This window comes from Ochotona curzoniae, unplaced genomic scaffold (assembly GCF_017591425.1).
Source record: "Ochotona curzoniae isolate NIBS_2020 unplaced genomic scaffold, NIBS_Ocur_1.0 contig_908, whole genome shotgun sequence".
In the NCBI taxonomy this organism is placed as follows: Eukaryota; Metazoa; Chordata; class Mammalia; order Lagomorpha; family Ochotonidae; genus Ochotona; species Ochotona curzoniae.
The window spans coordinates 34,476,522-34,503,481 of NW_024466607.1; the positions used below are offsets into that span (position 1 = coordinate 34,476,522).

General features: G+C 42.8%; 1 protein-coding gene across 1 annotated transcript in view; it reads right to left on the reverse strand.

Annotated features, from left to right (window-relative positions):
• The window catches only part of PDZRN3 (PDZ domain containing ring finger 3), a 227,451-nt gene that overhangs the window by 186,306 nt on the left and 14,185 nt on the right, over positions 1 to 26,960 (reverse strand). Inside the window, exon 3 of the mRNA XM_040995071.1 lies at positions 22,419 to 22,526. Coding sequence (XP_040851005.1) covers positions 22,419 to 22,526 — 108 coding nt within the window. The remainder of the gene's footprint in view (positions 1 to 22,418; positions 22,527 to 26,960) is intronic.

Consider the following 26,960-nt stretch of genomic DNA (forward strand, 5'->3'; position numbering starts at 1 on the left):
ACTAATGGTACACGAGTTGAAATACGTTATTGCTTAAAGGAAAATAAATGAAAGCTGATTTAGGAAGCAATGTAACACTAACAAAAATCACTTATTTTTTTCTGTGTGTTAAGGTCAGCTGTAAAAATTATTTTGATCCCCGACCCCCAGCATTAGTTTAATGTACCTAGTAGGATGACCTTAACCAACAGTGTTTCATTGCCATTTATCTCAAACAAATGCAGAAACTACGTTGCATTCTAACTATATGTTCCTTCTTGTTAGGTTACGAAGCTGAAAATATGCTGAATTAAAGGGACTCACAATTAATGACACCAAGGTGCTGTTAGAAAGTTCAAGGAAATCGGATTCAAGGATGCTTAGTTTGATGCATTACTGTTTTAAAAGCCATGCATAATTTTTCTGTTATGCACGTCATCACTTGAATGTTTTGACGACCTCTCCTACAGGCTACCAGAAGTAGCTAATTGCCAGACAGGTTATCTTTCATTGTCTTTTCTAATTGAGACACCACTCAGCAAAAGTCTATCTGCCTGAATTTTGCCAGGGGAAGGAGAAATCGCAACGTTTTTACTTGATCGTCTTTCAGTCTTCAACCAAATGATTTTTTTTTTAAGACACTATTTGGTTGCGATTCCAGATAGAACATGTGAATGTTTAAGATGGCTTTAGGATGTTCTGCCATCTCTAAAGAAGTGCGCTGCCTTTTTCAGCTGTTCAACGGAAAAATGAAGAGAACTGCTGCTCTGCATGACTCTTAATGTTCCAAAATTTGGGAATTCAGATTTCGCAGCTTCTATTGGAAAGTATTATTATGAGAAAACATGTCAGGAAATGTCTATTAGGAAACATGCTTTTGATGACTTCATTTATAGGAGGATGACCCTCTTGTCTGCCTTAACACTCATTCTACAAGGACATTCACCTACTTTCACCTCGTCTATTTCTCCCACTAGTTCAGCGGAGAATACAGATCTCAAAACACTGTGGCAGATAGTTAAAAAGCTAAAATGCAACTCCTTCCCAGGCCAGGTACTGAATGCCATCTTGCTCGTCCAATGCCCACTGGGCTGCAGTCTGCTGGGAGGAATCCACCAAGACCTTTCCCAAGGCCACTAACACTTTGATTTGCATCCCGCCCCACCCCCCAGAGAAGCTTTCAGAAAGTTCCACCGTGGTTTATCGCTCCACTGAGAACTTGGTTTAATTAAGCAACCATGGCCAAGCAATTATTTCCTGGAACATGTGTGAAAATTCTGTGGCCACAAGAGTGGCCAAATTCCCTAGAACAAAACTGGCATGCTCAAAATAGGTGTGAGTGTAGGCATCTTTGCATATGCAGTTGCTACTGCATTTATCTTGCCAACACCAGTTCGGACAGGAAGACACGACTCAAATCAATCAGGAAAGGCAGGACAAATGTGACCAGTGTTAAATATTTTCCAAAATGGTGGCAAAGTCCCCAGCTTCAGAAGCAACCAGCACAACAGCTAAAGGAAACAGGCGCTCAGCCTCACATGAGCTAAGTTAATGACAGATAAAACAGTTACCTAAACTTGCTGTTGAACAGGACCAAGCAAAAGGCTTACTTCAGATAGAAAGGTTGGAATGCATAAATGCAGCAGTTTTTTAAAGTGTAGGTTTAAAATCCAATATGGTCTACTGAAAAACTGAATTCCTGGTTCTCAGAGGATGCCATTATGTTTATTTATTTTTTTAAATTTGTACAACAAGTAAATTAGGGTTTCTTCATGATTTCTCTCTCTGGCAAACCCATTCACCCCCTTGCTTCCAAATAAAGGAACTCCCTACGTGTGAATTCCTCCTGGCCCAGGGAAAGAGATCTATTTTAACCCGTTGCTATTCCTGTATAGACAGCTGGCCGAGTCCACCTGTCTGCAGGAGGTGTTGTTGAAGTATCAAATGTCCCAAGGCCCCATGATATACCGTCACCTGCCTTGTACACTTCTAACATTAGACTGCCTATAGTTCTACCCTCTGAAGACGATCAGGTGGCTTGGGAAGCTATTCCTGGATCATGAGACAGGTATTCACAGAGTGGAGGCCCGACACTTAACAGTAGTTCTAGGAGCTAGGAATTCAGCAGTTACACAGCTCAATCGATGTGGCTTCCACTCTCAGGAGCAGCTGTTCGAGCCTGCGTTATTAGATCCTTCAGGAAGAAACTGTGTCATGGGATCCAAAGACGCACCTTGCTCGGCAACTTCCAAACGAAACATGACAGCATCCCTACCAACCCCTAGGCTGGTCCCAAACTGCTCGAGGAGGTTAGAAAGCACCCTTTACGCCAAAGTTCCACATGTACACACAACACAGCCTTCCCAATCGAGCATCTAGGTTCCTCTGTGGGAAGTCCACCCTGACCCAAGTGACCAGTGACCACAGATCAGTATCAGCCATCTGCTGCTGACGTACAGAGCTCATGCACTTGGCTTTAGGGAAGAAGTTCATTAGTGGATGAGTGGACAGGAAGAGGAGTTCATTGTTGGCAAATACTTGGTTAGATTTATATTCTAGTTATCAAAGCTGACTCCATTTTTTTGGCAACAGTCTTAAACTTCTAGCAGATGCTAGGGTGGGATATCAGAAAAAGGCGTTACTTGGCAACACGGATGATACAGTTCTGTCATCCAAAGTGCAATGTTTTCAAACTATGGCCCATTGCCTTGACAGTAGGCCACACCTACTTGATGGGTGGCAGCCAGCATTAAAAGAAAAAGAATAAAACAGAAATACCCAGCTGTGGTCGTGCAGGAAGGATAAAAGTTCCTCATGAAATTTGACCCCATTCTAATATACATCGCACTCTCATCCCCTTACGCATATATGCTACACTGGATTGCCCATAAGACATATTTCTTACTTTAGTCCAAAGAGAGTTGCAAAATACTTTTTCAAAGAGCCCCTGCATGGGAAATTGTCTGAACACACTTTCAATCTATGTTTTGGCTGTGCCCATTAACAAACATCCACACAGTAAATGCTTACAACTGGGATGTATCGGATAGGATGCCTTTCCCAAAACTTACACAAATAAACAATAAAACTTTGTTTATCAAGGAGGAATTTCCCCCAATTTCTGGGTTCCTGGCCTGGGACACTAATATTTACCTTTTTGCCTTTGGAATTCTTGAACAGTGACGGAATTCCTCTGCTCTGTTAGTGGATTCTAACCTCTAAGGGCTCCTTCTGTTCTCACCAACCAAATCGAAGCAGTGACATGGTGTTCAGTTGAGCCTGGGGCAGCAAGGGGAAACAAGGGGAGCACTCGCCACCCTTCTGGGGGGGCTCCCGTGTGACATCAGTTTAGGTAGCTCTTTACAGCTACTAAAATCCGTGCTGTTAAAATCCCTCACTGGCAGGAAGAGTTAGCTCACTGGCAAGCTCCAGGCCACCTGATTATATTTAGAACAGAGACTCATTGGGGGACTGAATAGTCAGGACGCCATTTAAACAAAAATATACTGTATGCGCAATACACAGAAAGTGAACTTACTGTAAGCCACGTGCCACACAGGGACATCCCACAGACACAAGACATCTCACAGGGCGCCTATATGACATGAGTCCCATAAAATTATGACAGAGAAGAAAATTCCTATTGCTTACGGACACTGTAGTGCAACACATTACATGCATGTTTGCAATCCATGCTGCTGTATACAAACTCACTGGGCTACCACTGTATGAAAGCGCAGCAAGTGTGCTTATTATGTACAGCACGAAATACTGCATAGTAACCAACAACCGTGCCACTGAGTCAGAATTCCCTTATACCAGAATCATGACTTAGGCGAATGATGCAGAACATGGCACGGGCAACAGCCTTATACATCTCGCGCCCATGACACCTCTCGGTGGTTACAAGGTGTCACATAGCGTGACTGGTCTCTACTCCGTAGGTGGACCTCAGCATATACTCTCATATCCACACAGCAGTGAACTCAGATGACAAGGCAGCTCTCGCAACGCGTCCTTGGCAGTAAGCTTCTTGTGACTGTAGAATTTGATGCGTTTCTACAGTATCCACACACTTGCAAAGCACTTTTCGAAAAATCAACAGAGAGGGACCTGATTTTTAAAAGCCTTCTGGCCCCTCCCAGTTAGCATCCTAATTTCTCATCCCATAGATTCATGTCACCCTTAGAAAGAAAGCAGCCCATCCTGAAGCACAGTCTATAGCAAGTAGACTATTTAGCTTAAACCCTGTGAACTCTGTATTTTCATCGTATTTATTTTGACCATTGGTTTCTATCAATAGCATGTGAAAGCGGCTTTCCACTCAAAGGCATCACATCCAGCTTCCTTTTAACATTCAGTAGAACGAAAGAATGTTACTATAAGAATAATGTTAAGAATCTTGCAAACCAGGTGGCACATTTAGGGGAAAAAACGGAGCAGGTGGTACGAGACTGACTGAAGTGTGAGATATACTTGCTTGGGTGTGATGATCGGGGCCGACTTCAAAAGATGCATAACGTACCCTCCCTCACTGTGATGTTCGCCGTAGGGGAGCAGGTTCCCTTCCCCTGCCCAACAACGTGGAAGGACTCATCTTCTGCCTCACCCAGCAGCCTTCACACAGTTTAATGGTCTGTCCTCCCTGGATCTGACCTCAAACTATTTTTACATCCTCTGGTTGTGGTTCTCAGACACAGCATGTTAATCAAGATGGCAAACAGCTGATGTAGAACCAGAAAAATCACATCTGATGCCTATTAAGTTTTAAAAGATTACTTAGAACAGTGATCAATTATAACAAAAGGCTGAAGACAGCGCCTATGACTGGATGCCTTTAATATTCTAATTGTGGCCAAACACACACACACACACACACACACACACACACACACACAGAGCCAACACTTGCTATGGACCTAAGTTTCAAGCAAACTGACACAGGAAAGGAAAGTTATTATTCCAATAGAAATAGCAGTTTCTTATTTTCTCTATGATCTGTTCAATGGAGCCGGTGACACCCTGGGCATTCCACTGGTAAAGTTCACTTTATGAAGCCATTAAGCTAATCCGTGGGTAATTAAACCTCACTGTCTAAACAAAGGTTGATTTCCACTGTCCACATGATTCTCCTTTCATTGATGACGAAGCATAAACCCAGAAGCACAGAGTGTACCCGAAACAAGTGAAAACATCACCCAATCTGCTGTGGGTTTCCAGCAATGAACTAAAAAATAAAGGCGAAATCTCACAGTCTGCACACGCGAAGTCCACCCAAAAACAATGCATTCGGGCAACACAGTCCTTCGGAGATTATACACGAGGGGACTTCAAAATGTGCGTGCAAAACGGCTCTCAGGGATGAGATCATTTTGGTGCAAAACCTTTTTGAAACCCATGCATAGCTCTGACGCAGTATTCAATGCATTTTCATGAATGTTTGTTTAAGCGCACCCTCCACGCAGTCATTTTTTTTTTCAATACAGAGCTGCATATACACTTAGGTTGACAAACTCTTTAAGTAATCTAAAAAAAAAAGAGAAATTTTATTTGCCAATGCACAATAACTTAAAGCGCTGTGGCTCATAAAGCTGCTAGGTGTGCTATAGACCTGGACAGAAACTAGAATTTGCCTTCATGAAGGTGAGCACGCTGCAAAGTCATCATTCGTTGAAAGGGATTCCAGCAAATCCGGTGCCCTTCTCCGCTGGGTCCTGAAAACCTCTACTCTCTCACCTCCCTCCAGGTATCCGGGTGCTGAGTGATTGATTACACACTTAGGCAACGTCAACCACTCCACTGGTGCTAGTCCTTTAAAACAAAAGGGGGAGGTCTCTTTAGGTTTCAAAACCTGATTTTTTGGCAATGAAAGAAAATTAAGAGGTCGTGTCAATCAGAGTATTAGGAAGTTGGGAGATTTCTACAAACATACAATGAATTTTCTTGTTCTCACTTAATTGCTTCTCTCCCCACATTTGCTTTAACACCAGCAGTTCTTTTCCAAGTATCCACACAAGTTAATCTTATCCACCCCAGCTCCTTACAAACACACTGACTCATTCAGATGGTTCAAAGAATGATACAAAGCATTAGAAAACCTGTAGCAATGCTTTGACAAAATCGGACTTAATCCTATTGTACTTGAACTTCTCCCTTTCACTTAAGCTAGAGTTCAGAACAAGTAATCAAAATATTATGTCTTCCATCTGCAATTTCCGTATCCCATCAGACTTGGGCACGTAAGCCCTTGCATCCGTTCCTGAATGATCAAACCGATTCAGTTTTTCATTGAGACAATGCTTAGTGAGGGCTTTCATTTTTCATCTTTGGGCTTCACGGTATTTTAAGAAATTTTGACATCAGTGCAACGCACTAATCTCAAGGTACAAAAACGTTACGATAAGAAAGAAATCAAGCATGATTTGCAATCCTAAAGGAAGACTTTGTCAAAGGAAGACAAACTTTGCACAGTTGTGAGAAAATTCCAGTACTCGTGACTGGATGTAACAAGAGAACTCTTAATCTGTCGTGGCACTTTAAAAATAGCTGATATTGAATGTACAATTGTTTTACTTTATTTTTAGAACACTTAAGTCAGCACATGTGCAATGAATTACTACACTGTTCACACTAAGACATAAATTAAGAATTACTTCTGATTGATCAATTACTGTGATTTATAGGGCTTTAGGAAGTGGCGGCTCTCACCCAATCCAGATTCAAAGGGTCACTGATTTCAAAAAGCAGTCAAAAACAAATGGAAACAGTCCATTCACAACTGTAATTTCAGGTTCATGAAACCATGCCATGGAGCCGTCAGCAGGGCCCCTGTGTGCAGGAAGCTCCGCCAGCTGCATCTCAAAGCCCCTACAGGAAACAGCAGAGCTAAGCACCTGGTGAGCGTTTACTCTGTGGCCAAATCCACAGTATTCCAGCACATGCAGCCTCCTCTTGATGATGGCAACCTTACAGTAACCCTGACCTGTGTTTTATAGGAGAAAGCATTGCTAAGTGATGATAGGAGCTAGCTCCAGGTGGTGAAACTAAGAGAAGAATTGAAATGTGTCTTCGGGCCCGGCGGCGTGGCCCAGCAACTAAAGTCCTCACCTTGAACGCCCCAGGGATCCCACATGGCCACCGGTTCTGGTCCCGGCAGCTCCACTTCCCATCCAGCTCCCTGCCTATGGCCTGGGAAAGCAGTCGAGGACGGCCCAAAGCTTTGGGACCCTGAAACCGCGTGGGAGACCTGGAAGAAGTTCCTGGATCCTGGCTTCGACAGAAGATCTTCCTCTCTGTATATCTGACTTTGTAATAAAATGAATAAATTTTTGTTTTTAAAAAAGTGTCTTCAATTTCAGAAATCACTCAATGTACCTACATACTAACTGCCCTTGAAATTACACTAATCCCCTCACGCTCCTCCAGGCAGAGTCTCACAAGCCTCACGCAAGCCTTCATAGGAGCTATAGATGTCATTCTGATTCATCCTACGGTGCAGAGTAATCCCAGGTACATCCCAATGAATGTGTTTGTTGTTTCTTTCCTGTTGGTATCTTAAGGACTCACACCATAGGAGGAGTTTTCAACAAGCCACAGTCCAAGTTATCTATATAGAATTCATACCTCTTTCACGTTCTCAAATCAACATTTCTTTGGAGATGGGTGCATGGAATCTGGGTATTGAATTCTCACATCATCACGTCTGTATTCATATCTCCTAACAAATATTTCAGGAAATGAACAAAAAAAATTCTCTGATGAGTGATTCCCATAATTATCTATTTGATCCCATCAAATACCTCTCCAAATACTGGAGTGTGTGTGTGTGTGTGTGTGTGTGTGTGTGTGTGTGTGTACAAACTTTGCACTTACCGTTGAATAGATTGGAACTTTTTTTTGGGAGAATAAGGGACTTGGCTGGGAAACCACTCTCAGGATTTAAATTCTCCTGAGCACCAAGAGGGCCCCAGAGGGTTCATTATGAAAATAAAACAAAACCCCCAAAGAGCCAGAAAGGCATCAAGAGGTGCCACAACCCCAAGAAAGGTTATAGAATGTCCCGGACCCTCTGCGATTCAAGTGACCATCAACACAGACCTCAGCAGGGTAAAAGTCAGTTGGGCTCCAAGGAGCAGTGTGGCAGAGAAATGCCACAAAACTGCCAGACAAGGTGACTCAGGGGACTCATTAAGATTCATTAGGAGAAGCTGTGCTGCAGGCACTTGGGCTCTCCGAGTTCCCAGGGAAGTTACTGCTGAGCTCTCCTATTCGCAATTCCCACTGACAATTTCTGATTAGCTCCCCAAACGAGGGCTGTTGAAGGACGCCCCCAGCACTGCATCAACCTAATGTTTCACATGGCTTCCCAGTTTGTTGTTTAAATCAGACCATCTCAAACACACCTTCCCAATTTAATGTTCCGAAAATGCATCTTGTTTTTATTGTCTTGCATAGTATAGCAACAAAAAAATAATTTCTTAAAAAGAGGGGACTCTTTGTTCTGAAAATGCCCATGCTTAAAGATAAGTCTCTAGTTATATAAAAAGATAACTTAATAAAAAATGCATTTTACCTCTACTTTTGTCAAGGGTTTGTTGTGTTGTTTCGCTGCTTGGGAAATTAGGTCAGATTTTTTCTAATCTAATCTTAAAAACATTAACAGGGATGCCAGATACTTCTGATTTAGGTATATATTTTTTCATGTTAAAATTTTTTGAGATTGATCTAATTAAATTTGGTTATTAAGGGATGACTACGAAGGAAAGAAACAAACTGTTAATGGAGGAGCAGTGGATAAGATGTTATGTTAGATGATGACATTGTTGTACAGTGAGTTAAGCTATGGCTTGCGGCGTTGTCATCCCATATTGGGCACCCAGTGAAGTCCTTGCTAGGAAAAGCAGCCAAAGATGGACCAAGCCATTGGGCCTTTGCTACTCTTGAGGGAAACCAGGTTTTGGTCTGGCCCAGCCCAAGCTTTGCAACCATCTAGAGCATAAAGAAGTGGATAGAAGATCTCTGTCTCTCCTTCTCTTCTCTGTAATGTTCACTTTCACAAAGAAGAAAGAAATCTCGTAATACAAAAGATACCTCCAGGGCACCAGTATCCTATACTGGGAGTGCTTGGGTTCAACCCCCAGCTCCACTTCTAATCCCACCTGCCTGCTACTGCACACTCTGGGAGGCAGCAAATGATGGCTCAACTAGTTGAGTCTCTGCAACCCATCTGAGAAACCCAGAGGGAGTTCTGAATTCCTAGCTTTGACTAGATCCAGCTGTGACTGTTGGCATCATCTGGTGAGTGAATGGCCCAATGGAAGCTCGCTCAGACAAACAAATTTTAAAACATAAAACAAAACCAACAACTTTGGTGGAATACAAACAGCTCCCCAAGTACAAAGTATCTAGATGAAGTGAATTGTGGTTCAACGCGAGCAAAGCCTGGGAGAGAGGCCCTGCCGAGGAGAGGAGCCCAGAGCACCAAGTGTCAGGGCCAGATACTTCTGCAAGCCACACCTGGGCCATGTGCTGCACCTACGTTTTTGGAAATTAGGCATAATTTTAAAAGCAAATATCCAAGCAGCAGTTAGCTCTTTTACATCTAATATTAAGGGGGAGATGTACCACTATTCTCATCTCTACTTGGAGAAAATCCTGCACGACAGAAGTGTGCCTTCACATATTTACAGTTCTCCATAATCTCTAAGAATAATTAAACGTAAGGTGTTTAGTAGCTCAGAATTTTTTCTTACATACAAACTAACATACATAGTAAATATGCCTTGCAAACAAGGCTGCATAATGTTATCAGTGCAATCTTTTGTTGTTAAGAGTTTTCTTATTATTTATTTGGAAGGCACAGTGAAAGAATCAGACAAACACACACACACACACACACACACACACACACACACACACACACACACACACACACACACACACAGACGTTTTCCACTCTCCAAGCATCTACAACAGCTGAGAGTAAAGTTAGAACCCAGGAACTCCTTCCAGCTTTCCCACATATGTGGCCAGGTCCAGGTACTTGGGCCTTCATCTACAGCCTTCTCAGATGCATTAGCAGCAAGCTAGATTGGAAAGACAGTAGCGGGGACTTGAACCTTTACTCCCACATGAGATGTCATAGTTGCAAGCAGTGGGTTAACCTGTTGAGCCGTATGTTGACCTGTGTTCTATTATTTACTTGTTTTATGTTTGAGTGGTATAGAAGAGCTGACATTACAAATTTGTTCACTGAGATTCTAATTTTGATAGCAAAATAGAAATTAAGTTGATAATCATAAGTGCCATCTAAATAATCAAAATAAACATAATCAAATCTAATCAGCACTACAACAGGCTATGCACCATCCTTGGAAAGGAATTAGAAATTAATAAGAGATTAGAAAGAAATGCCCAATGCCATTTAAAAGGCAGCCATGAAGTCATGAAAGAATCTTTGCTTTTAATTGGTCACATAGTTAATTCTGGAAAGTCTCTCCAAATAGTTTAACTTTCTTAATAACCCCACAGCAGCAGCAGCAGCAGCAACACATTCCTGCTGGAACACATAGCAAGAAAAAAGACAGTTGTCAGAAACACGTTGCCCATGTCTTTACTTAGCTCCAATGTGACACTAATGTGCCCTGGACTAAGAGATGAACTTGAACGAATGGGTCTTCACATCTATTCAAACATTCTTTGGTCTACCCACAGAGGATGGCAGGTAAGAAAGACAGGAAGAACAACAACTTCCCCACTGAACAGATGAGGAAATGGAGGCTTGCTATTTAGGATACTAAGACTACAAAAGGAGCAGCTGGGTGTGGTCTTCACCCTGGGTCTCTGAATCTGAATTCCAGGTCTTTCACGAGACCAATGCATTCCTTCTAAAGACATCAGCTGCAATGAAGCCTATTGCTCCAGAGGAGGAGAGTACATGGTGCTACCCAGGGTTAAAATTAAGTCGTATTAACTTGGTGGTGTCCTCTAAGGAAAAAACAAAAGGTCTAAGTGGTGTGCTAGCATCAGGGTCTTTTTAATAACTTCAGTAAGAAAGCAAGTTGTAGTTCAGAAAAGTGAAACACAGTGAACTATTTAGGTTAAAAATTTGTATCAGGGCAGGTATGTGGCAAAAAAGTTTAGGTGTCCCTTGGGATGCTGTCAATACAAACTGGAGTAACTGGTTCAGGCCCTGTTATTCCACTTCCATTGGAGCTTCCTGATGAAGCATTCCCTGGGAAGCAGCCGGTGATGGCTCAAGTACTTGGGTTCCTGTGGCTCACATGGAAGTCGCAGGCTGAGTTCTAGACTCTGGGCTTTGACCTGGCCCAGCTCTAGTTATTGTGGTTTTGGAGGAAGTGAATCCAGCTTGGTGTTTCTCTACATCTTTGCTTTTACATATTAAAATTTTTCTTTAAAAATTAATTTCAATTTGGGAAACAGTCAAAAGCTTGTTTCCAGACGAAGGTACAAGTGAATTCACAGTTCAAGTTAATTATGAACAGTATGGTGGCTTTTCGTTTTAGAGATTTAGCATGGAATAAAAGATCACATATTAGTATGTATGCACAAATTTTTATATAGGTTAAAGTGTAAGCATTGGGAGAGACGATGGAGTAAATGATGCATGTGGCATGGTAAGTGCATATGCGGGCTTGTTGCGTCCATCAAGCATAATTGAGTCACCTCATGGTGGATACGTGAATAATCAAATTTCACTTAGAGCTCATATACTGGGAAATTGACTGTTAAGGCCTTGAGAGCCATGTTGTGTCACAGCATCCCTAAATTAAAAAATATAAAATGTGTGACCCTATAGTTAGGTGTGATCATGGGCTGATTAGTCCTTCATTCATTGAGATCTATTATTTAAAGGGCACAAGTGGGTGGTATGAGTAAAATTAGATGTCAAGTACATAATTTCCCGAGTTTTTATTGGTCTGGAATCTGCTGTAGGCAGTTTGTAAAAAATAATAGGGTGATTTGGTAAAGAAGAACAGGACAGACTGTGTCTGCAATCTTGCCTTCACAGACCACTGGTGCCGGAGACGGAGCTCAAACTGCACGTAGTCATCTGTGAGTGGGCCAAAGTCCAAGACCAATGGCAAGGCGTGTGGGCAAGGGTCTGCAGTGGGCAGTGGTCCAAGGCCTTAAATCTGTGTGTTTGAAAATATCCTGAGACAGTCACATACTGATTTCTGTACATGGGTCACACTGTTGCTTCTGTATCATCAAATGTTGTTATAACATCCACACTGCACGTAGCTATTCATATTGGTGTCATGTCAAATCCTGTAATTTGGCTCTGCAAGCAATTCGACATAAGAACGAGGCAGTGAGCCTTCTCGAGCCTTCTAGATCTGTGCCAGTTCAGAAGGGGATTCCGTCTGGCTGTTTGCTTTCGGTCATTATCTTGTATCCATCTCTTTTCTTGTTTTCTCAATTGCACATCACCCGCCCCCCTAACCCTGTTCATTTCACACTGGTCATGGTAGAGTGAGCAGAGGAGTACATCCCAAGAGTCACCCCTGTGTTCAAGTGTGCACATAAAAACATTACTGGCTAGTGCTGTATTCACCCCCACTCAGTCCAGGCACGGCCTCAGAATCCTCGCTCACCACAATGCAGACTGATGTCACTGCCAACTGAGACAAACTAAAATTTCCATGGAGGATGAAATTCCAGTCTCTGCCTCTGGATATAGGAGAGTAGCGTCTATAAAATCTGCTAATTTATGGCAACAAAGACTCTTCTCAAACCGGTTTGAACTATACCACATCTCTTTCATCACAGCAGAACATTTGAGAAACTGTTTGCAAATGAACACAAACAAGTGGGTAATTGACACTGAGTTCTTCACACTCTCCGGTTGAATGTGGTCTGTGGGGTCGGTCACTGCCGAGGGAACAGCCTCCTGTGTTGACTTTCAACACCAATGAAAAATGAATTATGCATATCTATGCCTGTTCAGTACTAAGTTTCCTGGAAAAAGTGATACAAGACAAACTCGACTCTTTCTCATGGCCCCCATGAAAAGAAAAACATTAATTAGAAAATCACTTCGTGGAGAGTCTATTTCTTTTCTCAAAATCAAATCAAAACATATGTGGCATTCCTTCAAATTTTTTCATCAGTAATTTTTAACCCATTGATAACATTTAAGTAAAGCTTAGAGACTCAGTGTAGAGGATAGAAGGACACTGATGATTATTGCAAAAGGACTCTACTAGGGCTGATAAACCAACACGGAGAAGTGAGAAACGTCACAGAGGAGGCTTGGGCTGAGATGGCAGGTACGGAGATGGGTGGCCAGAAATGGAGCAGTACGTGTGGTTCACTAGTGCGCATGTGCAATTACATGGGCACATCTTTGCATGTTCCAGCACTCTGCTGAGGGTGCCTAGAAGCATGCAGCCCAAACTATCGTCGGTGCCCTGGCATCCGTGTTTTGATTTCATAAACCCACCATGCTCCACTAAGCCGAGCTACAGCTCCTTGGAAAATATGGATGATTCCAGAAGTGGCACAAGGAGAGTAGAATATGGACTTGGAATCTTGTGATATGCCAGAAAGTAGCAGCATATCCAAAGGTCAGGTTTGAAAGCTGGACAGTGCGCTGCAGCTGAAGCTGGGCAAGCAGCAGCCATATTGACGGACGAGAAGGCAACAAGGTCTATTAAACAGAGGTGGCAAAGGAACATCTCTTCTAACAGTGGACAGTAAAGTCAAAATATATAAGGAGAGGAGAATTTTTTTAAGCACATTAAGCTAACTGACACAAAATAATAGACCAAACTGGAAACCATCAAAGTACGCTAACACCAGTGTAAGACCATTCAAGGAGCTCCGGGCGATGTGCACATATTAAGGAGAAAATAGCAACTTTATTGTAAAGGAACAGATATGGCTTTAACCGAGGGGCTCATGCTAACATCTCCCACACAGGAATATACTCAACATCACAAGTTCTGACCTTCTACACCAAGAAGGTCATTTCTTATCATTTCTGCCTCAAAATGTGCAAGTTGGATGCACCCATAAGGGAAATCAAACAAATGTTCACTGAGAAACTTTCTACAGATGACTTTACGTTCATTCAAAATAGTGGCACACAAGATAAGCTAAGGAATTGTAGAGCAAAGGGAAGAAAAATGAAGCCTGACAGGGGATTTTCTTTTGCTATAAAATATATGATAGAAGCAACTGGTAAAATCTGAGTACGTTCTACAGACAATAGCATTATACCTATGTTGATGTTCTCATTTAGAAAACTGTACTCTAGCAATGTTAGGAAGTATCCTATGCTGAGACTATTTACATATTCATGTATCTAGGGATAAGGAGGAGGGCGAAAAAATGAGTAAAAAAAATAATGTGGTAGATGTTATTATATGGGTAAATCGCTCATAAAAATTCATCTCTATAAATCTGAAATCATGTCAAAATTAAAAGTTACGAGGAAAAACCAAGGAATCCAGCATTTCTTTTAACAGTAACGTTGCTCCATCAGGTTGGTTCACAGGCCATTCTGCACGCCTCGGGACATGATCGTCAATCATAACAAGTGTGGAATCTCACTTCTGTCTAACAAGTAGCTTAACTCTCCAGGAGGCAAGGCACTCCTAATCCTTGGAGTCAACCTGTAACCCAACCTGTTGGCAATGACAGACCAACTAAACCAAGAGCAAACAAAGAGAGAGAATACCTGGTTTACACAAAACCCCCAAGGTTCCACGGCTTCTGTGACCATATCCTCAAGTCTTCCAGTCCTAACACTTGTGAGTGGAAGGTTTATTTGTGTATTTACAGACAGTTGTACAAGATGACTGTTACTGGGAAGAGAGAGCTAAAGTCTTACTTTCACTACACCCAGAGAATCCAGTTTGTTATCTGAAAGCGCAATAACATTTAACTCAGTGACTATAGACTCCTTTACTAACAAACACGAGCCTTGTACGATACAACCGGATACAACTGAACTTGGTTCTCCAGCCTCTGTGGCTTCAAATTTGCAAAACATACAAATGTGTCTTCTATATGACTTTGGGCTTTTCAGGGGAGTTATATCACGTGGCCATTTAAACTACATGCAAGCCATGCCAAACAAAAGGCTGACTTAGAGAGAAGTAACAGGCTGGATAGCACACTTCTAAACATGAACTTACTGGGTTCTTATCAGACCTTTGTTTCCCTGTGGTTTTCTTTAGGTGAGCATTTTATCAAATGATGCATTCGCAGTACCAGATCAAAGCACCCTATGGTGCTTAACTGAGGGAGCAGTGAGGTGATGCAATGTCGAGTGCAACCAGATGCCTGGACTAACAGAGACAGTATGTCACTAAAGGGCACCTTCTTGACTGATTTTTGAGGTTGGTATTAACTTCATGTGATTTTTAATTCTAAATAATTTATAACAGATATTGGCAGGATTTCTGTGGTCTAGACTAGATGCTGGAACTCTCAGATAACACTGCCATATTTGTCAAACCAATCTGCTAAGTCCATTAACCATCACTCTGTGAGCACTCAGAGATTCTTGCAAAGACTGACAACTGCCCAAAAGAACAAAAGCAGTGTGTGTTTCAGCAGTCAGGTAGTGTCAAGGTGTAGGAGCCTTGCACTGGCTTTAAAAGGTAGTTTAGGAAGCAAGTTTAGAGACATGCGCTGAGAAGGAGTCCTAACAGGTGCTCCGGAGAAGTGAAGGTGAGGTTTTTCCAAGAGCAACTGTGTACATTCCATTAAAAAGTACGGTCAGAAGTTGTAGGAGGGGCCTAGAGCAACTCCCAGGCAGGGAGGTACAAGGAAGACACAAAAACACAAGCAGTAAATGCCGAGTAGGTGGGAGCCTCTTGTAAATCAGTATTAGATGTGACGTAAGATGGGTTTAATGAGTTTGTCCTCTAGACCCAAAGCAGATGGGAGCACTAGAACCCAGTGCAGAACCCGGATCCTCCAGCTGTGTGACTGGAGCGGGAGCTGGAGGGGAGGACCTGAGGGGTAGGAAGCTATTAATCTCAGGAAGCTCGAGATTCCCAGCTACGGATCCAGAGTGGCTAACTTAGACCTGCTTATCAGACTGGGAACACCCTACCAGGGGACCCAGTGGACGGCCGTCTCTTGGCAGTCTAGTAGGTTAGAGAGAAATGTCGATGGCTCTGTCCCTGAGCAAGTCCATGTTCACTGGAGCGCTTGGAATAAGATCAATCTCCTTGGTGTCCCCGCCACTCCCCAAAGGGGAGTACTCGGAACCCTGGTGCCATTTTTCACTGTCACAAGACTAGGGTCCGAACCCGAGGGGGCAAGTCCTAAGACTTGTAATGAAGAACAATGCCTCTTGCAGCACAGCCTTCTCCCCAGACAGACACTCATGATGGTAAAACAACAAACCTCCAGCTGCTTGGGTCTAGGCAATTCTTGTTTTAGGAGTGGGGGATTCATGGAGATTGTTGGTAGCAGTTTTGATGAACATGGAATCCTTTTACATTTTTACAGAGTACAGTGCAGTATTTTGATGCGTAGGTATAGCATGAACTGACCAAAGGAGGCAAGGGGCCTCTCGATCTCACATTTTCTTCATGGTTCTAGCCTTCCCACTCTAGTCTCCCAGCTTTGCCTAGTAATAACATTGAGAACTGCACTTGTCCCACTGGGCTGTGGAATATTACATCTAATTACATCTGACAGCTTTGATAACAGCTATCCAGTCCAGTCTTTCCCCTTCTCTGCCTCTGGTATGCAAAGTTCAGATCAACTTTTTTTAAAGTTGCACATATGAGAGAGAACATATGATATTTATCTTTCTGTGTCTGGTTTGCTGAATATAATCACCCCTAGTTCTGTCTACTTAGCTGTGGATGTCAGAATTTCTTTAAGAGTTGAAAAATATTCCATCATTTATTTATATCACATTTCCTTGATGCATTCATCCAGTGATGGACCTGCCTTGGTCATTATGAATGGTGCTGTGATGAATATGGAAATACAAGTATTTCTTTCATCAACTTCAATTCCTTCAGTTATCCACCCACAAGTCGGATCTATTTTTAGTTTGGGGAGGAACCACCGCACTGTTCTCCAAGATGACCAAACTAATTTGCACTCCCTCCCTTTCTTCTCCATCCTTGCCTGCATTACTTTTTATATTTTTTCTAATGGCCATTCTAACTGGACATGATGCCTTGTGGTTTGGATTTGTGTTTAATGATACTGAGCGTTTCTTTGACTCATTTATGTTGCCCATTTTATTCTTTTTGAGAGATTTTTATTCAGATCATTTGCCCAACAAGCTGTTTTATATGTAACTATTTTTCCCGATTATGCCATTTATTGATGAGGGAATCATAGCGTAAAAATGAAAGGTCAATGTTTTGTATAGAGTGGTTTGTTTCGTTCAGTAGAAAATGTATTTGGAATAAAACACACAAACCCTAGTGTGTCAAATGTGTCAATTAAAGAAGGATTTACAAAAGGGCCTCTCAGTAGTGATTTTCACAAGTTCCACTCCATACGATACCAGTGTGTGTGTGTGTGTGTGTGTGTGTATTTACAGCTGTAGCTTAGAATCACAAACCATGTTTTGGCTGAGATTCCTGGAATAGATTTACTCACATGGGAATGTATGAGAGGAAGGAGTTACTCTAAACACTTAACCTTGGCTATAAAGGAAGGTAACAGGCTGCTGAATAAAACTTGGTTCCTTAATATTTTTTCCTCTCTGTTTTTTTTAAGAAAAGATGGAGGTATAAGCAAAACAGTTTATGAAAGAGCCACTGGTAGCAGACACCTCGCTGAGCCCATTTTCACCAATAGCTGAGCTGTTTGGGCATGACTGGGCTTGGAAGAGAGTTCTTGGTATGGGTTTAAAATGGAACATTTGGGCTTCTCAGCATCATCCCATGTTTCAATCAACTGCTTTGTGGTGGATCAACGTTTTAGAGATGTTGATCTAGAATTTCCTTTATGCTTCCCAGCATTGTCCAAAATTCCATTTGGAAGCATTTTATCCAACCTTGCGTGAACGAGAAATGTTTTTTCCTTTGTCCTCAACTTTTATCTACACAGGATGCCTTAAGCCTCAAAGACTCAGGCTCTGGCTTGCCTCAGTGCAGCATTGGAGGAAGATACTGTTCAGTGATGGTTAGCATGTACAACATGGGGTCTTGGTCTCACTTTGGTATGGTCAGTCGTATACTGTGATATTTCCAGTTGCAGCAAACAACTTATCAAGTGTTCAATGGAGTTTTCTGGAGTTTTCTAATTTTTCAGATTTGGAGGAAGCTAATTTGTACAAGTCCAAAATGCCAAAAGGAGGCGGGAGATTAGGATCTAGAAATATTTCATCTGGTTCCCCAATATCTTCAAGGTTTTCTATTGTTTCTGACTTGTTCTTCAAGTCCATGTTTGCAAAACAGCTGCATAAAATATCCTTTGTTTTTGTATTTTATGATAAATCACTTTCACCTGTTCTCTGCCACGCTACTGTTCCCACATTCCAAATTCCAATGTGGAACAGATAAAGTTTCACCCTTAGTGATTTCTGGACTTGAGCATGAATTAACATGAAGCTCATTTCTGTGTTTACAAAGTCTCCTATTGGCATCGTCAAATCCAGGGTGAGAACCAACTTGCTTATTGATCAAAGCACTTGTCATGAGTGTTTCAGAGCAAAGGGCCTTAAAAGGACTGGTCCCAATATTATTTTGCTACTACAAAGACACACCTGAGTCAACTGACTTCATAAGAAAAAAACACCTCTTGGCTAATGGTTTTGGATGGCCAAGACCATTGGTGTGGCCTCTTATGAGGCTGGCAGGTGGCAATAGCAGAGCCCAAGGGGATGAAGGATAGCATGGTAAACCAGAAGTAGGTGGAGAGAATGAGTTCATCAAAGCTTGTTAACACCATCCTGAACTAAAGACATGCCTGCCATCCATGTGTCCCTCCAGTAACAATTTCCATCCTTTTAGTACCATTAGATTTTGACTTTGGAGTCTTAAATCCTATATGATTCCATGCCCTTTCTTCCCTCCCATTTTGTGGTGGCAGCTCCACCACTTCAACAGGAAGACAACAGCTAAGACCCTGTGGACAGACAAGCAGATAAAGAAACTGCAGTGCATGCAGACAATGGAATGGCATTCAGCCTCAAAGAAGGGACGGAGCAGCTACTGCTGTCACATGCATGAACTTCCAGGGTGTCCTGCCCTGCCCACCATGTACATCAAAATAGAATCACAAAGTAGAGTGGCTTGCCAGAAGTGGGGGTGAAGAAGCAGCCAGCATTTCACTGGTACTGTTTCAATTGGGAGACGTGGAGAAGTTTGGGAGCTGCTGGCACTGGTGGCTGCATGCCACTGAGTTCGTGCTAAGGCCCCTGGAAAATGGTAACACCACTTAGTGTTATGCCAAGCTGTCTACCCCATGTCACCAGGTGGATCCATGCACGCACACACACTCCCATAGGGCAACTTCTGGACCAATCAAAACAGGGTCAGACCTTGGTGTGTCTGAATCTAGCCCTGACTGCTCACCAGTGTGGAAAATGGCCTGGCAGACATCGATGCCAGTCATGGCACCTTAGCATCCCATCGCACCTTCCCAACACTCAGCAGCATTCACAGTGTGTATGTTACAACAGCCTCACCCGTGCATCTGTGGGTGTGGCTGAGTCTTTCAATGGCTTTGTGCAGAAGCATTTACACACTTAGACTTGTATTTTATGGTAAGTTATCTTCCTTTCTTTTTCCAACGGCATCACAGTCTATGTATTTTTATAGTTAAGTGTCTATGGTTATTTTCACTTAAGATGTGTGAATTTCATTTTCCAACAGTATCAGTGACATTTCAAAATATTTATACTAAAGACAAAGGGAGAGTAGCATTGGCTTTGATATGGTTGAGACTCTCTATCCTGTTATCAGAAAACAGGCATCTGGGGTGGGCAGGTGTTTGGTCCCACCTAAGGTATCAACATCCCAAATGAGAGTTCCTGGATTTGGCCTCCAGCTCCGGTTCCTGATTCTAGCTCATGTGGACCATAGGATGCATCCATGATGGTTCAAGTAACTGGGCTCCTGACATCCCCACAAGAGATCTGGATCTTGGCTCCTGGTTTCCACCCAGACACCACCGGCATTTGGGGAGTAGACCAGAGCATGGAAGCCCTCTCTCTGTTTCTGTGTCTTAACATCATAAAAATGTTAAAGAAAAACCAGGGAGCAGCGGAACAGAATCAGCCGAGTGTGAACAAGATAGGGTGCATATCTCTCGGGATTTAACACAAGGACCCTTTTGCAAGAACTGCAGTTCTGCATGGAAGATCCAGTGGTAGTTGGTTCACTCCCTTAAAAAGGGAGATTTCTGGCGGAAAACCAGAAAGCCTCAGCCTCTCGATAGTGATGGAATACGCACGCACACATGTAAGATAATCAAACTCTTGCCTCCCAGTAATAAACTTAGACACAGACGAGCCAAACCAGAGCACGTATCTTCAGTCCTGGGAATCTCTGTATCACATCAGAAAAGATTCGAATCTGACAGCAAAGGGCATGGGATGTCAAGTGTAATTATCCTGGTATCATTTCTTGATTGTGACCCTTCTTCTTCGTATCTCAACACTGGGACATGATTAATATTTTACATACTGTCCAAAAAGGGAATGTGACTTACCAGAAACCAGGCTGAACATTTCAAATACAGATCATCCTTTGCCAAGAGAAAATCCTGCCCAGCTGTAGATTTCTCATTTGCAAAACATAAGAGCAATGAAATTCCATTACTTAGAGAAACTGGCTGTTCCAACCAAACCCTTGGCAACAGAAGCTGTACTTATCTTTTCGAACAATAGTCTCAGAAAATGTATTCATTCTCAAAAAAAAAAGAAAGAAAGAAAGAAAAAGAAAGCAGAGAGAGAGAGAGAAAGAGAAAAAGACAGTTAAGTAATGCATCTGGACTCTGGTGAAAGTACCCTCACTCACAAAAATTCCTGCTAGGGAAAATACACGCCTCTGGCCCAGGAAGTAGAACAATTGAACCTACAGCAAACAGCAAAAAGAGCTCCAAGTTTGAAAACACTTTCAAGAGTCGAAGGGAGTGGAATCATATCTAAATCAACTTCTAAAAATCAAATCAAGCATCCTTCGAATGTACAATTTACCCCACAGCACCCCCTCCCTCGAAGGAGAATTCCTCATAGCCTAACACATACCCTAAAAGTTTGCTTTCCCAGGAGATTTCACTGCGCTTTTTCTTAGGGGACATAAATCATCCTGAAGCACATTGCAAAAATGTGTCCACATGGGCTGGGAAAAGTTAGTCTGTTCTCTGCCTTCTTGAAACTGCTTTTCCTACGAGAAGCACCAGGCCACATTCCACGGGCGGTATGAACTTCACTTACAGCTCAGCGCACAGCCATGGCTCTCACTCAGTCCCAGGTTTTGAAATGGACCATGAGTACACTGACATGACGCAAAAGTGTGGAACACTAGCCCCCCACAGGGAACAGTGCTGTTTTTCTATTTTCCCATTTAATGCACTCCATGAGGGTTATGGTGAGTTTCTAGTGGGATCCAGCAAGTCATTTTGGATTCTCATATTTACATTTTCCTGCATAGGAAATACAACCAAGGTAGCCCACAGATACACCCATAGGAAAGCAATCCAAAAAGTCAAAAACACTAGCACATTTTATCAACTTCTGCCATAAAAGCCCAGTCAGGGCAACAACAAATCATTCTCTCTCTTTCAGCAATCTGGAGTATCCAGAGCATGACATAATCATATCCCAAGGTATCGCATGCATGGTGGGCAAAAGGATCTACTTCTCTCCACCTTCACAGACACTGAGAAACCTGGTATACAAAAATCTGAAATGATGAGTGAACAACAGAAAACAAAAGCGATGGTGACAATGTGAGCCAACCCCAATATCAATCTGTGCCTGTACATCCACGGACAACCAAGTCGTACAAACGACAGGTGGCAGAGGGGACACACAGACGAGAGAACCAGGTGTCTGCAGACACTGTGAGCTGCTAGTCCTGGGGACACAACGCCACCAGAGCTGACACCATGCACCCTGGTAACCAACATGAAGAGTCACAATTTGTACAACAGGAATTGCTCGTCTGGCTCTAACACACAACCCTCCGATGGTTTTTGCACAAGGCTACAACTGAAGCATACAAAACAGATGCAAGTCTGCAATGAAAGGAGCCAAATTGTGAACATGCCACTCATAACCCTGCTTCTTCATATTTAACAAAAACTTAACAGCAACGCAGTCAGCGCTCAGTCTGGTCCCATACAATGGCAGAAGCGAGCCTCTGGCCCAACCATCTCCCACTTCAGACCTCCCTCCCCCATCCCTCATCCAGCTTTTAACCAGACCAAGACACGATGGCACGCCACCTATTAAAAGACACTGGCCAGGGTTCACATACCTCAATAATCCTGTCGTGAATTTGCAGGCCTCCTTCCTTGGCTGCAGGCCCACTGTCAACTATTTTGGACACAAAGATGCCTTCACTGGATGATCCATCTTGGGTGTCCTTTGGGTTAAAAAGACGTTAGGCATTAAGTTGGGCCTGAGAGTAAAGCACTCTTAAAACAGGCATTTACTCTTGCTGTCTAAATTGGCAAGAGGGTAACTGTTTCTCCCTATTTGTTATAAACAAAAGCTAATACACACAGGATAAAATATTTCAAACCATTTCATTGGATAAAGAACTATGAGTCCCTTTTGTTGCCAACCCGAGCAGCCTTCTTCTCCCTTGTAGCATCGGAATTTAGGCATCCTCCCTAAGATATCCCAAAGTAGCAACTTCCTAAATCTGCACTTGCTCCTTTTATATGATCATTCATGGGATTATGTTACCCCCCATCCATAGGTCCTTTCGTCTCTCATTTAACTCTAAAATGATTGCAACTCTTCCACCAGCAAGCATCACTCGTCTATCCCAACGCTTCTCTAAGAGGTTGAAGAGTAACTCCAATTACAGAGAGCCATTACTGTCTGCAGTTGCTGCTTCTAGAGACAATGGTGTGATAATTCTCTCTTACCCGTATGTCGAAATATCTCTGCCTCTATGCATCTAGGGTAAATACCTATCAACGGAACTAACAGGCCAAAGGATACAGGCATTTGACAGACAAGGACAGACCACCCTGCTGAGAGAGTTTGCACGCATGGTTTACCAAAGTGCTTCCCCCTAGCCTGACTTGCACTGGGAATTATTACGTTTGTCAATATTCAAACATCTTATCCAAAAAACACGTGTCTTTGTGTCTTTGCTCAGATTTGCATCACGAAAGCTCACCACCATGTGGTTCTAGTCCTAGTACATTCTGATCTCCAAACTTCTAGAATCCTCAAACATCAGGATGGAAACTTTCTGGAAAAGAAGACAGTGCCTTCCTTTCTTGAAAATCAAAAGGCTCCCACAGGCTCATAAAAAGCCTTCACAGCTTGTCCATAAACTTCTTCCCAAGCAGCCCTGCGATGAAGTCTCTCCAAGTCTGGAGATTAAATTTCCAGTGATTAGCAGACGGATTTATAAATCAAAAGCAACAAGCATGCGTTGTTTCCAAACAAAATCATTTGAGGAGTAGATTCAAAATGTTCCACAAAACTCCAGATTCCATCATCATGGTAAAATACTTGCTATAACGCCCTGGAAGATCTGCTTCAATGATACTTAGCATAAAAATATACAAAATGTCATTGTTCAAAAAAACAACTACACAATCAACATCTTCGTCTTCAAACAGTCAAAACAGAACAAGTCCTTATATTCTCATGAAGGAAAGGCACAGCTCTGAAGCAGGGACAGCCCACCCATCCAATGCAACCCCAGTGACTGAGGTTGGGAAAAAATGTACATTCCTGGCCCTCCCTCCGTCTACCTCCCTCCTGACACACACTGAAATACTACATGATTCATCAAAGGAAATCAAAATCACAACCTAAAAAGAGCATTAAGTGTTTTTCCCAACATTTATTCCCACATGACAAAGATCCGTCTCTCACTGCCATCTGGATTCCATCAGCACTCGCTCCAGAGCAGGGCCAGCATCGTTGTGGGTGCTGGGTTAGATCAGCCATCCTCGCAGGCCATCCCTGCCTAGCATCACAGCGCTCTGCACCAGCCTGTGGCATGCTAACTCTTTCCCATCTGCTGATCTAGGTGCCTCCCTGCTCTCTCACAGTAGAGCAGCTCCCAAACGTGCTGATCTGGGGGTCTGTGCAAAGCTCCTTGTGTGAGCACCCCAAATGCAAGGACAAAGGGACACACTACTTTCATGTATCGAACACATGCTGGGCACCAAGGATACTGAGGTTGCTCTAATGTGCATCATCTCATCCTCGCTAGAATGCTAAGTGGTGTGTGCCATGTCTACCCATTCTACAGACAAAAAGACAGAGGCCACGCGAGTTCAAGTAAGGTGTTATGGTCACGCAGCTGAAGAGCAATATGGTTTGGTTTCGCACAGAGATGAAGTTGATTCTCTTGAGCATGCCTGGTGTTTGATGTGCCTCCTTCTGAGAAAACCCTGAAAGCCCAGCATTTTAGGGTATGGAACATTCCAGTAGAGGAACCTGAAGTGTCTTAGTGGACCACAAAGGAGTTATGAGTCAGTCTGTTTTCTAAGAGTGATGCCAATATATCAAATGTGAAAAGATCTGTGTTGATTCTGATTTAACCACTTCACATGTCTTGGCTGGAGAGAGAGAGGGAGCTAGGGGATGGGATTTTGGCTTTAGTTTGTTTTTGCAAAATATCCTGTACATAAGTAATTCAACTAAAGGGACACCAGAAAGTTCAAGCAAAAGTCAAACATAGTTGCAACCAAACATTGAGACTTAAGTTAAAATAGGAGTCGAATAGAATGCAAAAAGAAAGAAAGAAACAACAGGGAAAAAAGAAAAAGAAAACACAAAATAAGAGAAAACCAGGCCAAATCCATTCTGAATCGCTACAGTTTTCTCTTACGGTCTCTTTATTCTGCATTTGTTTGGCTCCTCTCCTAACACATTTTCAGTTAGAGCTATTTATCAAGGTGGACTAACATGACTTGGGATTTATTTTGTTTTGTTGGCTTGAGTCAGAGACAAATGAAAGGGGCTGTTCTCATCCCAGGAGTACCTGACGACAAAGCACACTTGCCAACGGCTTAAGTGAAAAGTCTGCTCCACCGGACTGGCGGCTGTCTCTTTAGGGATCTGAGAACTAGTGAGTGAATGATGTGATTTTGCTGAGAGCATAATGTACTGCATCACGCAATGAAAAGCCTGATGTCAAGTCCCCCAGCTGGGCTATTTCACAAACCAACCAAGCATCTAATGCAGGAGTTCCTGGGAAAACACACACATCATTTGTACTGCGCCCTACTTCCAGTAACTCACAATGTGTGTGCATTGTTGCTCATCTTGCGTGTACTCAATGACCTGCCAGATTTTCTAAGCAACAGTGGAGAATGTATTTAGGTTCCATTATGCTGTTGCTGCTAAACAGGCAAGTCTCTCTCTTCTTTTCTTTCTCCTCTTTTCTCTTTCTTTCTTTGTGTCTTTCTCTTTTCTTCTTTTCTTTTCTTTCTTTTCTTTCCTTCACTTTTTTTGTTATGGCCTAATACATGACTCTGGAAACAAAGTTTCTTCTGGGAGACCAGGCATGCATTTCTTACAGAGAGACTATTTAAACTAAGAATATTTATGAAAACAACAAAATCATATCCGGTCTACATTTAAATCATCTTTTTCAAGGAAAAATAAGATAAGCTAAATCATGTTGTCTAACATCACAAGGAAGGACTGTTTTCATGAGGCTGGGCATGTCTCCTTTTCCTGGGGAGCATTACAAATGAGCCAGGCCTGACCTTAACACTGTAGGTGTTCCCACCATCACCCCACTAAGCATTTGCTAAATGTTAGGCTTCATGTGGTTATATGCAAGCTAGAGAGCTCCTTGGGTTGCAGAATCTTCTGAAACACATAAGAGTGAAGTGAATTTTAGTTTATTTGAAGTTGTTACCTAAAACTGCTTGGGGGAGCTAGCATGGTGGCATGGTAGGTTAGGCTACCACCCACAACATCTGAATCCCATCTGGAGGCCGATTTGAGTTCCAGCTGCTCCACTTCCAATCCAGCTCCCTGCTAATACACCTGGAAAAGCAGCAGAGGATGGTCCCATTGGGAAAGACCCAGAAGATGCTCCAGGCTCCTGACTTCTATCTGACCCAGCCCTGGCTGGTTAGGTAATAAAGGGGATGGGGTTAATCAGCGGATGGAATATTTTTTCTCTCTCTCTCTTTGCTCCACCTCTCTGAAATTCATTCTTTCATAAATTAAAAACATAATAGGTATCATTGGGTAGCAGGGGAGGAATCATAATTATGAAGGTCAACCAAGCCAGCAATGACATCAGCACTGCATGACTGAATCAGTTCTCAGTGACACACTGGCAAACACGGGTTCTAGCCTCTGTCCTACTGTCTCCTGGAGGTCAGCTGCTGAGATCTGTGGGTCCCTGGTCGCTCCCTTGCTGCTTTCCAGAGCAGGAATAAAATGAGAACAGCAGGAGGATATGCAGCCTGGGTTCTCAATGCATTGGAGCTAGTGGGGGGCAGATAACACCAAGGTCACTGCTTCTTAAGATCTCACACGATGAAGGGGAAGCAGAGTAGTGCAGCCCAGAAGTTTGGCTGAGTGGAAATGACCTCCAGTCACCTTCATATTCACAAAGATGAGTCTGGACCTCAGGGTAGAAACTTGTTTTCAAGACGAATTTCTTTAAGACAACAGTCAGTGTTTTGATGGTTACTTGCCATTTACAGCTAAGTTGCTGTTTCCCAAATGTTTGTCTGTTGTTGAGATTGTGGCCTAACACTTCTGGTGTCCCTCCAGGACACTCCCTGCACACACTGCCCCAGGGTAACTGAAACCTCCAACCCAAGGACTGCTTAGTCGCCTGGCATCAGGTCTTTTC